At 35.6% G+C, this 16,443-nt stretch overlaps 1 protein-coding gene across 2 annotated transcripts in view; it reads left to right on the top strand.

Annotated features, from left to right (window-relative positions):
• Nucleotides 1–16,443, top strand: part of GRB14 (growth factor receptor bound protein 14) — a 155,392-nt gene that overhangs the window by 59,625 nt on the left and 79,324 nt on the right. Inside the window, exon 1 of one of the 2 annotated variants that reach the window (XM_004608089.3) lies at nucleotides 13,400–13,557. The exons of the other annotated variant lie outside the window; for it this stretch is intronic. Within the exon in view, the coding sequence (XP_004608146.1) occupies nucleotides 13,495–13,557 (63 nt within the window). The 5' untranslated portion in view covers nucleotides 13,400–13,494. Of the gene's footprint in view, nucleotides 1–13,399; nucleotides 13,558–16,443 lie in introns of those variants that run through there. 2 annotated transcript variants of the gene reach the window in all.

Raw genomic sequence — 16,443 nt, 5'->3', positions numbered from 1 at the left:
AATCATTTGGTTATTTGATTGAGGTCTCTTTCCATAGAATAGAGTGAAATATGTTTTTTGATTCAAGTGGAAGTTTATTTCCTTTCAGTGGGTGAATTTGACTCTAAACTTTACTAAAATAACAGTTACTTGTAGTACTGTTATATTATTTTATCCTATAATTTAGGATCTATAAATTTTGAAAAACTAATGTTTTTTCATGAGAAAGGTTTCTATTTCCACTATTATTATAATTGCAGCTGTGTAAAAAAAACTTATTACTCATGTCTTTAAATTTAGCTGTTAGTTCCTTCTAAAAAGAAATAATAAAATTAATTTTTCCTCTTTCCCCTTTGTACCATTTAATCTTAATATTATAAAATAATTTATATCAATTTCCTTTATCAGTTTTAAATAGCATCTTTTGATCTCAGTAGCATTCCAGATATTTCCTCCTTTTGCTTTGATCTTTCTGTTTGTTTGTTTATTATGTCTGCATTGTTAAGGCTCCTATTTCTTATATTTAATTGTAGCAATATAATCACACAGGGATTTACTCCCATCATTAGTTTTGGTATTTAGTCTAGTCCTTTTATGCTGTTTTTTTTTTTTTTCTTCCAGTCATCTCTTGGATGACTGTAGCTTTTCTTCTAGTAAATTCCTCATGAAGATCCTGTGGGAACAAATTTTTATATGTTTGCATATGTTCAGAACTTTTGAATGTTGTCTGTTGCCTTTGTAATTAATGAGTTTGGCTCAATTTAAAAACCTCATTTCTATTTTCTTTCCTCTAGGATTACGTGGGCATTACTCCATCAGAACAGAAACTAGAAAGCATTAGGGTCCCCTGACACCTGTTGTTGAATGTTGTTGTGGGAAATAACTACAAAAGGCTGATTTCCCTCACTTTGTTATAAGTTTCCAGAGTACTTTTCTTTGATGTCCAAAGCTTTTTTCAAATACTAAAGTCCAAGCAGCTTTACTAGGGTGACTTACTGTTAACTGCTATAAAGAACTCCTGTGTGGGGAATTTTGTAACTTTTCATTTCTTGCATTTTGTTCAGAAAGTTTTCTTATATTGTATCTTTTTATATTTACGTATTTTCCTCATTTTTTTTTTCTAATTGACTTACTAGTTACATGTCTCTGATTATTTTGTTTCTTGACTTTAACTCTCTGTTTCTGATACTGGGTTTTAAAGTTCTTTCTCTCCTTTTTACTACTTTTCTTTTATCTGTCATTAATTTAATTTTTATTTTGCTTTTGAATATCAGTACAAGCAATTAAATTTCTTGAGTTTTATGTTTTTAATTTCCTATCTTGTATGAATATATAGGATTTTGCTTGATAAACTTTTGTGGCTGAATGCTACAGATGGAATTCAGGAAAACAAATGTTCTACCACTGAGCTACATCTCTGGTCCCTAATTATTCTTTATTATTGATGTAATGTATGATATTAAATTTTATCTGCTATTTGGCAGTACTTTTTTTGTAATTAGTCTTCATCTGCCATTTGTTTTCCTTGAACCTTTGCTCCTTTCTTTTTCAGTATGTTTGCACAGATTGGATGCTACTTCTATTATTCTTCTTTAAAGTGGGGAGGTTACTTTTTATTTATTTATTTTTTGATAGGAGGTTGAAATGAGAAAGATAGTGAAGGGTCAAATGTCAAATTAAAAAGAACTGTTCTTGGGCTAGTACATGACTCAGTGTTAGAGCACAGTCTTGCATGTTGGATACCCTCTGTTCAATTCTCCTCACCACATATATACACACAAAGATATCCTTTTTGGTTTTTTAAAAAAATATTTTTCAGTCTTTAGTTTTTCTAAATAAATGGTGATAAACCATTAATTTAATAATATCCCAGTGCTAACATAGAATAACAGAAAAATGGTATTGTTCCCTATGTAGATGAATATTTGATATACTTCTATTCATTGGTTTTCAAAGGATCTTTGTGTTTATGTTAACTAGAAATATTGGTAAGAGATCATGTAATATTCTGATGCCAATATAAAACCTTATACCTTGATGGTATATATTAACTTCACTCTGGGAGAATTAAATAATTTTATCTTTTTGTGATAATAATTTTATAAAAATAATAACCATGAATACACAGCATGTCTCCATTTTAATATAATATTTAGCCCCGTTGAAAGAATTGCTTGTATTTTATCCGCTCTGAGAACATCTTTTCTTTTTAATTGCTTCATTTTCTTTTTTTAATTCTGTAACTTATGTGCTGTGTCTACTGACTGCTCTGAATTGTTCCTTCTTGTCTTATAAAAATTTTCATTCCCCTGACATTTCCTTTATCTATGGGTGATACTCTCAACTTTATCTTAGTACATTCACTACTTAATAGCTTCATAAGAATGATTATTATTTATAGCACTATTTTATAATATCAAAGAAGATCTTTGGGGCGGTTTTGTTTGTTTGTGTTTTGTTTGTTTGGGGACCACACCCAACAGTCCTCAGGGCTTTTTAGCTCTGCATTCAGGAATCAATCCTGGTGGCTCAGGGGACCATATGGGATATGGAGAACTGAATCCGGTCAGCTGCTTGCAAGCTAAATGCCTTTGCTGCTATTAGTTAGTTCTGTAATTGCTACTATGACACAGAACAGAATTCTATTTTATCAATATTTTATAGTGCCTTGAATCTTGATGCTATCTGAGAAGTTCAATTAGACTTTTTGTTTGTTTGAGGGCACCCCACCTGGCAGTGCTCAGGGACTGTTCCTAGTTGTGTACTCAGGAGTGAACCCTGGAGGTGCCCAGGGAACCACCATATGTGGTGCTGAAGATTTTAACCAGGCTCAGCTGCATGCTAGGCAAACACCTTAACTTCCTGTAATTTCCCTTTGATCCATGGACTGTTCATTATTATTTGCTGGAAGCCCCAGGCTATGACTAAAACATTTCATGAATGAGACCATGAATTTGATCTCAGGTGCTTCCTACCGTGCAAAGGGTGATCCCCTTGGAGCTGCTGTCCATGCTCCTCAGCTCTGCACAGAATTTGCACTCTCCGGTGCACAGTGGAGTGTGTGCATGCCGCACAACCAGAGCATGACCCATGGTTAGCACTGTAACTGATGGTGTACAAGTCTTACATCAAGAAGTAGGACCCACATGGGACACTTAAGTGAAGACCCCACCAATTCTTGGCAAGCAGAACAGTCAGAATGTTGTGCAGGTACCATAAATGACTGTGGCCCTGACAAGCAGGTGTGTGAAAGCACTGCAGCTGAAGTGTGTGGCCCCTGGAGAACACCTTAGTTGGTTTGTGCATGTCCCCACAGCTGTATGTGTGACCCCTTGGTGAGCAGTCAAGATTGGATGAATCCTGATCATTGCAACAAGAGCAGCAAAAAAAGAAAAAAAAAAAAAGGTGAAAACAAAACCTTGCATGGAATACAGGATTTCCCTTCTTCCCCCCTGCCCCAATTGTCTCAATAGTTTTGGGAAGGTTTCAGTTTTTTTATTCATATAAAAAACTTTCATCTTTGTTTAATTTCTTATTTTCGTCAAATAGTCTAGTCATCCTTGGGTGCCCAGTCTTTTTAATTATGTTGGACTTCAAATTTAGATCTTTAGAGAGAGTCTTGAAAACTCTTGATTGCTTCTGCCTCTGAATTTCTTTTAAGTAATTAGACTATGCTATAAAATACTTGTATTTTCTCTAGATTCATTCTGAGGATAATTTCTTTGGTTTTGCTTTCAGATTTTTAAAAAAATTATACAAATTCTACCTATATTTTCATGTGTTCTCATCAGTTTGTTCTCAATAATCTATGGCATTTAGAAATTATTTGAATTATGATCTCCTGAAAATACCTCTTTCATATTTTAGCATAGCACTGCACTGTAGCACTGTCGTCCCATTGTTCATTGATTAGCTCGAGCGGGCACCAGTAACGTCTCTCATTGTGAAACTTATTGTTATTGTTTTTGACATATCGAATACGCCATGGGTAGCTTGCCAGGTTCTGCCATGCAGGTAGGATACTCTGGGTAGCTTGCCGGGCTCTTGGAGAGGGATGGAGGAATCCAACCCGGGTCAGCCTTGTGCAAGGCAAACGCCCTACCAGCTGTGGTATCGCTCCAGTCCATTATAACAATGTAGTACACAGAATCTAAAATGTAACGAGATCAACTTATTTAGGAATTGTTTAGACTAAAAATGGCAGTAGTATTAAGGTAAAGTGTAATATTATCTAAAAATTATGCAAGGAAAAAGAATTGAAAAAATATTTCCTCAAAAAATTGTTGCGTCAAAATGCTATTTCCCAAGCTTCAAAAGATTACATTGAAAGAATTCCCAAGTAACAAAGAATTTGGGATACTGGAAGAAGATGGCAATTACCAGACAAGAGTGGTAAGAAAAATGCTGAAAATGCTGAAAACTCAGAGGAAACACGCAAAAGATTAGGTTGGAACAACAGAACAAAAGTTTGAACAAGAAACCCAGAATCAGCAATCTAAATGGGTCCTGGTCAATGACAACCACACTTCAGGGCATTAATTGGGAAGGCACAAACCTCACCAAGTAAACAGTTTCCTTCTCTGAGGACAAGCATGTCTTCTGTTCCTTGGTTTAGTTTGGTTTAGAAGACCGCACTTGAGGGTGCTCAGAGCTTTCCTGGTTCTGAGCTCAGAGATCACTCCTGAAGGAGTTGGGAGTGGGGGAGTCAGGAGGTGGAGGTGGGATGAACCAAGAATCAGCAGACGGGGTGGGCGGGGAGGGCCCTGTGGGATAAATCAATAATCGACAAGGTACAAGACAAGAATCTTAACCCCTTTCCAGTCCCCCAATATCTCCTAATTCAAAAATGGTAACATCACAACATACAATGGACCAAACATTCAAGCACTCAGCGTCCCTTTCTTCTCAAGTTTTTAAAATAAATCTCCTAAAATTAACTTTTATAAGAATCGTTATCTGTATTTATTTGAAAATTAGTGTAAGAAATGGCATCTGCTAAATTTCAGATATAGTACATTTAAGAGTACACCTCTGAAACTCAGCTCATAATTTACTTTTGGGTTATTATTGCATAAACTTGGCAGAGAGTCTCTTGCCCGCACGCCTGGCTGTCTTCCCCAGGGCCCCTTGGAGGGGATGGGCTCCAGCTTCCCTCCCCATCCCAAGCAGAGCTCCCAGAGGCCGAAGACCACCGGAACCTAGCTGCAGCCATGCTGGAGGCTCCTCTCTACAAGTTCGGACAGGCCTCATCCATGAAGGTACCGGCAGAGGAACCCAGATGTGTGTAATCTCATCAACGGCCAACATCTAGAGGGAGACTTAAAAGCAAGCTCTCAGAAGCGCGTGGCCGCTTGCTTTTTAGCCTTCTTTAGCCTTCTTCTCCCTCTAGGAGAATATCTTTAGCTTTCTCCTCCCTCTAGGGGAAACTGGTAATCTTCTGAGAGTTTCCTGCCCCCATGGGATAGCCTTGCAAGCTCCTCATGGTGTATTCATATGCAAAATCCAGTAACAAGCTCGATCTCATTCCCCTGACCCTGAAGAGCCCTCAGTGCAACATCATTAGGAGGGCCAAGTTGAAATAGACTTCTAAGATCTCAGGGAAAGGATGAAATGAGATGTTTCTGAGGCCGCCCGAGAAACCAGTGATTAATGGGATATTGTGATTGTGATTGCATAAACTTAATATATAACCATAAAATAAATAAAGTATATAATTTATGCCAGACTAATATAAATTAGGTTACAAATAAGAGATATCTTTATTTGGGAATCTAATGGGTATTCAAATTAACACAATCAAAATCAATTCTAACCCCTTATCTTCTTTCATAAGCCCATTTCTTTTATAATTTTTAAAAATTTAATTTAAGATCTGTGATTTACAAAGTTATTGATAGTTGAATTATAGGCATGCATGCTTATTTATGTAGGTTTGAGTCGTGCCCTAATATGTGATCTATCCTGGAGAATGTATCATGTGCATTAGAGAAGAGTGTATATTTTTGTTCTGGGGAATGCAGAGCCCTGTATATGTCCCACAATCCCTGTTCTTCTCAGCTCCTCGTTTAGGGCTCTGCTCTCTTTACTGATACTCTGTCTAGTTGATCTGTCCAGTTGGAAAGTGGTATGTTGAAGTCTCTCACGACTATTTGTTTCCATCAATGTGTTTGTTTAGATTTGTGAGCAGAAGCTTTATGAACTTTGTTGAGCCTTCATTTGGTGCATACACGTTGATGAAATTATTTCTTGATCTATTGTTCCACTTACCAGTAAGTAATGTCCATCATTGTCGTCTAATTGCTTTATTTATATTGAATATAATTTGGTTTGATATAAGTATAGATGCCCCAGCTTTTTTGGTACTGTTGTTGTTGTCCATTGGCTTGTATGATTGTTTTCCATTAAGTCTGCATTTATCATGTGAGTTAGGTGTGTTTCCTGTAGGCAAAAATTGGATGGATTTTCTTTCCTGTTCCTGCCAGCTACTCTATGCCTTTTATAGGGGAGTTTGGTCCACTGGCATTCCGATCAGAGAGATTACTGACATAAAGGGCTATGTTGCTCTGTGTGTTTGTGTGTGTGTGTGTCTGTGTGTGTATGTGATCTAGGTGTTTTTGCAAGAGTCCTATTTTTTTTAAACTGTCTTACAGTAATTCTTGCAGGATTGGTTTAGTTGTCACAAATACTGTCAGTTCTTATTTGTCTGAAAGATTCTTATCACTGCTTCAAGTTTAAATGATAGATTTGCAGGGTAGTGGACTCTAGGCTGGAAATTTTTTCAGTAAGTAAAATGAAAAATAAACTACTTCTTCCTCATAATGAAAGATTCTTTTTGCCTTTAAAGCCCCTTATTGTCATTTTAAAATTTTGAGGGCACAAAGAAATATAGGCACCTATTTTTTCTTACTTCTCTTAATCTAATCTTTCTGGAGTCTCCAAGAATATTTAAACAATTAAAAATAATATTCAAGTATATGAAATTTCAAGAGAGTAAAGTTATGTCTTATAGCCTATACTTTATTAATTGTAATCCATGTTGTAAACTCATATACAGGAAGTTTTTTCTTTCATGTGTTTGTTCTTAAAAGTATTTGTTTGACCACTTAATCCTTTCACTTCTTGCTATCTCTGAAATTTCAACTTAACTTCTAATCTGGTAATTTCGATTTCTCTTTTGGACTTACTCTTTTTTCCCCTTACTTCCAAATTTTGTTTCCAGAAACCACACAGTTCATCTTTAACACCGTGGTAAAATTTGATACTCATCAAGTTTCACTACCACTGAGTATGGGACCTAATCTCTTCAGCATGCTTGATACTGCCAGGACTCTTCTTTCAGATTTCTCCAAGATCATCATTATACCAGTTGTTTTTCCTGGAACTGCCTTTATTCTTGACTTTTGTCCACTCAGAGAACTTGTCTACTATCTGATAACAAAATTAATCTCTTATTCTTTAACTGTTTTGCACTTTATTTTCATAGAAACCTGGTGTCCATCTGACTTCCTGAAGACAATATTTCTTTTTATGTTTGTTTTTGTTGTTGTTGTTATTGTTGTTGTTTTTTTTGTTTGTTTTTTGGGTCATACCCAGCAATGCACAGGGGTTACTCCTGGCTCATGCACTGTTGGCGGTGCTCAGGGGACTGTATGGGGTGCTGGGAATCGAACCCGGGTCAGCTGCATGCAAGGCAAACGCCCTCCCCGCTGTGCTATTGCTCCAGCCCCAAGACAATGTTTCTTTCGTCATCACGCATAGTATTCCTAGAAAACACAGTCCAGTATAGAATACACTGAAAATGTTCAAATATGTGAATGACCTGTGGTTTGGTATATTTATCTTGACTAAATGTTTATAAATTTTTAGTAACTTCTATGAAAGAGGACATTTTTATTTAAGTTTGAATTATAAGAAATCTTAGACATTCACAACAGAGGAATAGCTGTTAGGGTAGAGGGGAAGCATAAACTAATCACTGAATCAGGCTCTTCAAGTGTGAAGGCCAGCAACATGTCAAATGCCTAGGGAGTGAAGGGTCTACTAAAATAAGGTGAGATAGTTGAATTTTAGGGATGGAATTTATGTCTTAAGTATCTCGACTATAAGTTAATTCCTATAACAAAATAATTTAGGAAATTTTTGAAACCAGTATTCTCAGGATAGCAGTTAAATTCAGTGTTCATCCTACTAATGACTGACAGAGTTTTGTCCTATAGCAAAAGAATATACAAATGTTCTATGCAGAAGACAGTACTTTTGTTCAGAATAAATCATAAAGCTGGCAATTGTTAAGACTTGCCCACTACATAACCAGAGTGACTAGTATTTCCACATTGATTGTGAGTGATCATAATGCCTACTGCATACCTCGATCCTACTAGGGATTCTGAGAGAGTAGAGGAAATGAGTGTGGTTCCACCCTTATGAATTTGATTTTTGTTCAGTAAAAAACTGTTTTCATAAGACCTATGAAAATAATTATAAATTATCAAAGTAATATGCTAGTGGGTACAGAAAAGGAGAATGTATGGAACATTTTAATATATAAAACAGGGAATGATAGATATAGTTAGACGGAATTACTTCCTGGAGGAGTAAATTTTGATCTGAATCCTCCATAGAGATAAAAACTCTGGATAGACCACACACTACCCCAGTCCGTTGCACAATACGCAGAAGATAAGCAAAAGAGAAGAATAAATTGTGTTTTGTGTAATAAGGGAGATTGATTGTTTCGTTGGCTGAATAACTATTGCAATAAAGAAGGATTCTTGTAGTTAGTAACATTTTTCTTTTGAGGTGTCTTGGCTCACAATACTATTGTCATCATTCTTTTTCTCTTTTTCTTTTGAAGGGGTGGGGCCATACCCCACAGTGCTCAGGGCTTACTTCTGGTTCTGTGCTCAGAATCACTCCTGGTAGGGCTGGGGGACTGGGATTAAACAGTGACTGACTGCTTGCAAGGTAAATGCTGTTTCTCGATACTGTCTCTCTGGTCCTTGCTATTGTTCTTTTACAGTTGCGGTGCTATTAAACCAATTGCTTACCAGTTTCAGGATCCCCCCACAACTGTCCCACAGTCCCTTTCCTTCCCATTCACCCAACCTCCCCAGATCCCAGTCTTATTGATAAGATCTCAGGGTTTCTTTGTATTTGGGAATTGTTTAATACCTGTCTTTGTGTCATTATATTCAACATATGAACAAAATCACTTGGTATTAGCCTTTTACTTTCTGAATCACTTCATTTAGCCTGACATTTTTTTTTCCCATATAAAGCCTCTAGGACAGTACAGGGTAGATGGTGTATTATGGTTAAAGGAATGAAATAAGAGATTGTGGCTGTGGCTCAAAGTGGTAAAGCACTTGTCTTCCATGTTCAGAGCCATGGGTTAGAACCCAAGCATCTTCTGGCTCCCAGTGATCAGTGTTTAATTAGCAAATTGATTGTGCTTTTTGTCATTCTCTCCCTCCCCACCTCTCCATACTAAGAACTGCAGAAAGGGAAATGATGGGCTAGGGGAAGATTTTGGAAGGATGCCTCATCAATGAAGCTTTCAGAGAGACCTGACTTAAATTGAGATTTATAGGGATTGGGAAATGAGTAGAAAGAACAATACAGAATGTGCTTGAAAGTATCTATGAGTTTTGTTGAAGTTTGGTAGAGAAGAGGTTTGGAAGGTATATCTAGAGTATAGCGATTTCTTGTTGCTTATGCAATCCCCTTCTGCCTAGATCTTGTGCTGTATACTACTTTGGCTAATTGTTAACATGTCACCATGTGTCCACTCCTTTGGTAAACAGGAATTAGAAGTAACTAAGTTTGAATTCCCCATAACAAATACCATAGTATTTTACACATAGGAAGGCCCTTGATACATATTGACTTAGTTAAAACAAATACTTAGGTACCTTAAAACTGAGGAGTATGTGAAGATGACATTTTATGCTAAGAGTATATGCAGTGTGGTGTGGGGGAAACTATTGTAAAGTAGAATAGTGAGTGTAATTCTTGGAGAACACCAGATGTGGATTTCACCTCACTTATTGACTTTTGTACTTTGTGAACTTGGGCACGGCCTTTTGCAATATGTACTTATATCTGAGATCTTTTCCTTAGCTGTCTGTTCTTCTGAACTGTTTCCTCCTCCATTTACTAGCTAATGCCTAGATGTTTTGAGAGGGTTGACTGAAAATGAATCCCAGAGCCTCACTGATATTTAGCACTCACATAAGTGTTAATAGTAATCATGATAATTGTTGTTTTGGCTAAGTTTATACCACATTAAAACTTTGCCTTGCTTACATTTGGAGTGGCAAAATTCATTCTTATTCTGCCAGAACATTGAGCAAAAAACTAAATAATGTAAAATTCTATGATATTTCATTGTTACACTGTATTTTTAAATGAAAAACTCTATTGTGTCAAAATTTCAGTTTTGGAAATAATGACATATGGTTAAATTCAAGGAGAATGGATCATAGATTCAATTGTTTTCAAGAGGAGTTTAATGAGTATTTCTTTTTCAACATATGCCTGGGGCTCTTTCAGGTCCTATACACATTTGATTTCTTGGACCCTATCACAATTTCAAAATCATTGCCTTTGGTTTTTTTTATCCCAGTCTTTTAGCAGCCTAAGAAATTAAAGTTTATTTGACAAGGTTAGTGAGCGCAAGGATCATTTATAATAATGATTCGAAAAGCCTAAAATAAAGTTGACTTTTGAATCAGTGTCTGTGATAAAGTGTAGTAAAATAAAGCAAAAGAAAGGAAGTAAATAGGAAGTAAAATAAAGTAGATTAACAGGAACTCTTGGAAAGAGCTATTGAAAAATGAGGCTCTGCCCGTTCTAAGTATGAATGTCATCTTATTAGCATTTCAGCGTGTTGCCTACAAAAAATTATATGTGTGTTTTATTTTTGAAAGATAGTTACTGTTTGGGTAATATAAAATCACAAAATGCCCCATTTTTTTCATTCACTGAAAAATTTTGCAACTGTATTTTTTTTTAATTTATAGTTTTCTAGAGCTAAGGTTTTCTATGATCTATGAAATATTAAGAGTTAGCTGTCTAGTTTTTTGGTACTCAAAAGGCAGGTTTAAATATTACATATGATAATGAAATTCTAAATATTATTTTGTGTTGAAGAATTAATTTTAGTATTTAAAAAGTGCTATCGTGTAATATAAAGCAACATTAATTTCTTGATCCTCTATCCTTCAAGCCTTGGAGTCTGCTTCATTCTCTGCCCACAGCAATATCAATTTTTGCATATTCTTTCCCCTTGAATCACTTTTCAAAGAAAATCTCACTCCTACCTTGAAGCCTGCCATGATTTCATGTTAGATGTATAGTGTATTTTATTTTGACACACTCCTGCTATTCGGCATTCAATTATTATTAGTCTCAGTGCATTCGTAAGTACATTTTATTTTTTTAAATGAATAACTCCATTCTATTATGAGAAAGTGGCTATATCTTATTCAGTAGCATGTTCCCATAGCCTCACATAGTGCCTGGATTATAATGGATACTTTTCTTCATGATATAGTGAAATGAATTGTTTGATTCTAACACACCCCACTATGAGTTTTGACACCAGAGATATGATTTCATTATATAATATTAAGGAGTACTGAGATAAAGTTAAATAAAGCTTCAAATATTTCAGATAATCTTCTTAAAATGATGTTGTTACTGTTGGCTTTGTTATTGTTGGCCTGTCAAAAAGGGATTCAAGGTTAAAGCATTCATTAACTTTATTGGTAACACCCCGTAATGGTACATTTTTGTTGGTAGATTTATTTTTAAAAGACCATGATAAACTTAACTGGATCCAGATAGAATGAATGCAACAACTAGATGTCAGCAACTTTTGGTATTAAATGAATGTACTCCCTTAACTACTAGTGGGAGGGATTGTAGTTTTAAAAATTCAAAGCATAGTGCCTTACACTTTATAGAGTTTCTTTTCTTTTGAGGAACATGAGATCACCATGCATATCAAAAACCCCAGTGTTAAGCAGTAAAATGAAGCTTGCCTGGTAGCACTTTCAGATAATGAGATGGAAAGTTTGTGTCCAAGCACTCAGAAATCTTATAGTTTGCCTTCTGACTGCAATAATCCTGTTGTTTTTGTAATGTAGAAATTGTGAGGGCTTGGTTTCTCTGGTGTTGAAGGCAGGGGGGTTGTGGCTGATGAGCACTGAGTAGATGCTTCGAAGCCATAGCTCCAGGAAGAATTTTATTATAATTATAAACTTCTGATGAATTTCAATAGTTCAATCCTTTATATATATATATATTTAAAAATTTTATTCTTTATTTACACTTCACTGAAAATTTTCTTTTTTAGTGCCAGAAAGATAGTATAACAGGTAGGGTATTTGACTTGAATGCAGTCTATGTTTGACCCCAGCAGCTCAGATGGTCACCCATATCCACCAGGAGTGAGTGCAGAGCCAGGAGTAATCCCTGAGTAAAGCTGAGTGTGGCACAAAGAAAAAGAAAAAGAATTGAAGGAAGGAATAAAGGGGGAAAGGGAGGGAGGAAGAGAGAAGGAAAAAAGTAAAGAAAATTCTCTCTGTTAATGAGCGGTATGTTTAGATGTACTTCTTGTCCAATGCTCAAAATTATTAGAATATAACTTTTTGTTGCTTTAAGAAAACACGGCAAAATGGTCGCTAAAATTTTCTGATTGCTTTGAGCATTGATTATTGCTTAAATACTTTTTATTGAATTATGCTAAATTGTGTGCATTTAAAAAGCAAATGCCTATGATTTGTGTTTTGCAGTTTAATACCATTTTTATATCTAACATTATTATTTAGGTTGTTTGTCAAGGAAAAGTTTAATGGAATAGTTAGGCATTTAATCTTATAGTTAGCTTAAAGTTACATAATGCTACCACTTATGCAGCTTGAGAAATGATATACATAAGTGTGTAGTAAAAACATTTATAATGTAAATTAACACTTTGGATCAATCTTAACTTCTGGTTTATTTTTTGTGTCTTATATGATATGTTCAAATTGACCCATTTATCAATGTAATGAGTGGCATAAGCAGTTTAGTTCATCTGCATATTTATACACTTTAAATACACGAATGTAAACAGTGTCTTATCTGCCATATGTTGAAATGTTTAGCAGAATAAAGACAACTGCCTAGTCAACAAAGATGGCATTGAATTGCACTGTTTTGGAAAAAAAAGTTAAGTGAACTAGATGCCTGTTAATCTGGTTCTTTAAATATCATAAACAAAAGTATCAGAATGTGTTTCCAAGGACAAAGGCAGAGTTTTCTGGGCTTTGATTGGTTGCTGCCTTGTCCTGTCCCACAGCCATCCTTAATTGGCTTTGAGTAGATTGGAATCACATAAGCAGGGTGACATTTATTGCTTTCCTAGTTGTTTCTTTGCACTGAGCCCTGTGATTCCCAAGGAGTAACTGTAAAAGTTTTCTTTCATTTTGCTCATGATCGTGAGAGTGGATCATTCTGAGAGGAGCAGGCATGAGTTTGAGTGCGAGAAGAGTTACTCTGCCTGCAATAACACCAATAGTTCTACAGAAAAGGGTATGTGACTGCTTTTTCCATTTTTATTTTCCTTTTATTCCTCAGTTAACTGTGTTGTTTATTAATATGTTGAAAACTGAAGTTCTGTATCGTGAGAGGGACTGTAGTTTATTGTGGCTACAGGTAATTAAAGGACATATTGGCATTAGAGTTGGGGAAAATAAATGCTGCGCTAGAACATTTCTGTAGTAAAACCTCTGTTTAAAAGCAGTTTAGTCTCGATTTCAAATCATTGTGACTTAGAGACTATGGAGCTTTCTTTTTCCCTTCTGTAACTTTAGGCCTTTTGCCTTTATTTCAATAGGAAATCTGCTAGCTATTATGCTTTATGTTTGTTTACTAAGGAACAGTTTCTTTGTTTTACTATAATTCATAGTACATCCATCTTCATTGTTGAATGAACTGTATAATTGTTTTACTGTTTAAACATATGGTACCAGTTTATTATCCTCTATTTTCTACCCATTTCTGTTGAGTTTCTGCCTATTTACTTAAGAAAAACTTTCCATTAAATTTCCCCGTCTGAAAGGGCTGTCTGTTAATTATTAACACAATCCTCCTATAAAAATATGTTATCTATTTTTTTGTAAAGACAATTTCCAATTTTACTTGTGGCATTGTATTTAATAGGGTAATATATATGCTATATTACAATATTTCAGTAAAACTGAATATACTAAGATTATCTTATTAGTGTATTAAATAAGTATAATTGCATAGGCTCCTTAAAGAATCAAATTTATTGCATAGAAAAGGAAAGCACCATAATCTAGTTTGGTATTCTTTTCAAGTGATCTTGGTAACATAAGAAACTATAACATTTATTTCTACACCTGACTTTTAATAGTTAACTAGTGACTAGCGGTTAACTATTAGTGTATTTCATTAAGTCAAAGGTCATGCTTTAATTTATTTGAAAATGGCAATCGATGAAAACCTGTAAGTCTGTAACTTTGTCTCACGGTGATTCACTAATAAAAAAAAAAAAGACAATATTTAAAGTGGAAAAAAAATGGCAATCGAACAAAGTAGGGTTTTTTCAGTTTTCTTTTTAACTTAATTGTTAGGTCTTCAGATAGATTTCTTATTTGATTAATTATTTTTTTCTTTGAGGTCATTTTACTTTGCATTGAAATGGTATATGATAATTTTGCCATTAGTTTTTTTTTCACTCCTTCTACCCATCTTAAGAAGATTTAATAAAAATTACATTTGAGCTTGAATGTTTTAATTTATATGTAACAGTGTATCAATATTGACTACATAGGTTCCCTACTTATAAGGCATAAGGCATGTTAAAAAGTATATTAACAATACATCAAATCTAATTCTTTTTTTTTTTTTTTTTTTGCTTTTTGGGTCACGCCCGGCAATGCACAGGGGTCACTCCTGGCTCTGCACTCAGAAATTACCCCTAGCAGTGCTCAGCAGACCATATGGGAAGCTGGGAATTGAACCCAGGTTGGCCACGTGCAAGGCAAACACCCTACGTGCTGTGCTATTGCTCCAGCCCCAAAATCTACTTTCCTTTCCTTTGTTTGTTTTGGAGCCACAGCCAGTGATGCTCTGGGCATACTCCAGACTCTGTGCTCAGAGATCACTCGTGGCAGGCTCAGAGGACTATATGTGGAGGCAGGAATTGAACCCAGTTTGGCTAAGTGCAAGGCAAGCAATTTTTCCATTGTACTATCATTCTGGCCCCCATGTCTACTTTTTATGCTTGAATATTTTAGAGGGCATTGGGAGCACAGCTGGCATGCTCAGGGACTACTCCTAACTTGGTGCGTAGGGGACATACAGTGCTGGGATCAAATCCAGGTGTCCTGCTTGCTAAGCTTGTGCTCCAGCCTCGAGCTATCTTTTCAGCCCTTGAGCTCTGCTTTATCTAGTTAATATTGCAGTTTGTGTTGATGAAAAGCAACTTTCATACTGTGTGTGTGTGTGTTTTATTATTTACTTTTTTGACTTTTTGGGAGGGCCTCCAAAAGCAGTGCTGGGGCAGTGGGGCCACTACCTGTGATACTTGACCAAATGTGCAGTACTCAGACCTGATGGAGTAGGTCTGCTTGGACCAACTAGTGTAGGGGCCACCTGGGCCACACCCAGAAGTGCTTGGGGAGACATGCAGGGCTGAGATTAAAGTCAGGACTTTTCCATCCCCCATCATGTTTGTTTGATAGCATATTGGTGTGGTAGAAAGCATGCTATCTAGATTCTATTTTTTAGCTGTGAGTTTGGGTAAGGCACTTAAATTTTGCAAGTGAGCTTGGGTAAGTCACTTAAATTTTAAGTCTTTGCTTTCTTAGCCAAAAGGTAGTAGCTAAAAGATTTTCTGTAAATCATTCCTTCACTCTCATTTTTGTATATAAGCCCTGTGGATGAAAGAAAATATTTTTATTTTTGTAGTTATCAGAAAATATTTGAATCATTTCTTTATTTTTGGGATGAAATAGACATCAGGGGGAAAAATATTCTATTGTTTCCAAGGACATGAACAGTTAGTCTAGGGCAAATTGCTAAGACGATAAACTTGGCAGGGAAGTAACTTCCAGCCCTAACTGGTACGTAGCAAAACTAGATTACACTGGAAAGCTGTGATTATAATTGATGTTAGGTCGGAGCTGCCAATGAACACATCATTGTGATTTCTCTTGGTGTTTTTATAATAAGCTTCTTGTCGGGTTTCTATTATAATAATTACACAAGTCAAGATTCACTAAGTCTAAGTTCATGTTATTTCCTTCCAGTGAGTACACATATTATACATATTAAATGTTCATCTGATTTAGTATAATACCATTTGCTGAAAGTACTGATGCTATTTCTTTATCCTGACATTTTAACCCTCAAAGTACCCATTGTCTTTCAGTTTTTTTGAAAACCTTT

This window comes from Sorex araneus, chromosome X, assembly GCF_027595985.1.
Source record: "Sorex araneus isolate mSorAra2 chromosome X, mSorAra2.pri, whole genome shotgun sequence".
Taxonomy (NCBI): domain Eukaryota; kingdom Metazoa; phylum Chordata; class Mammalia; order Eulipotyphla; family Soricidae; genus Sorex; species Sorex araneus.
The sequence above is the reverse complement of the archived record's forward strand: the minus strand, read 5'-3'. Positions and strand labels throughout refer to the sequence as shown.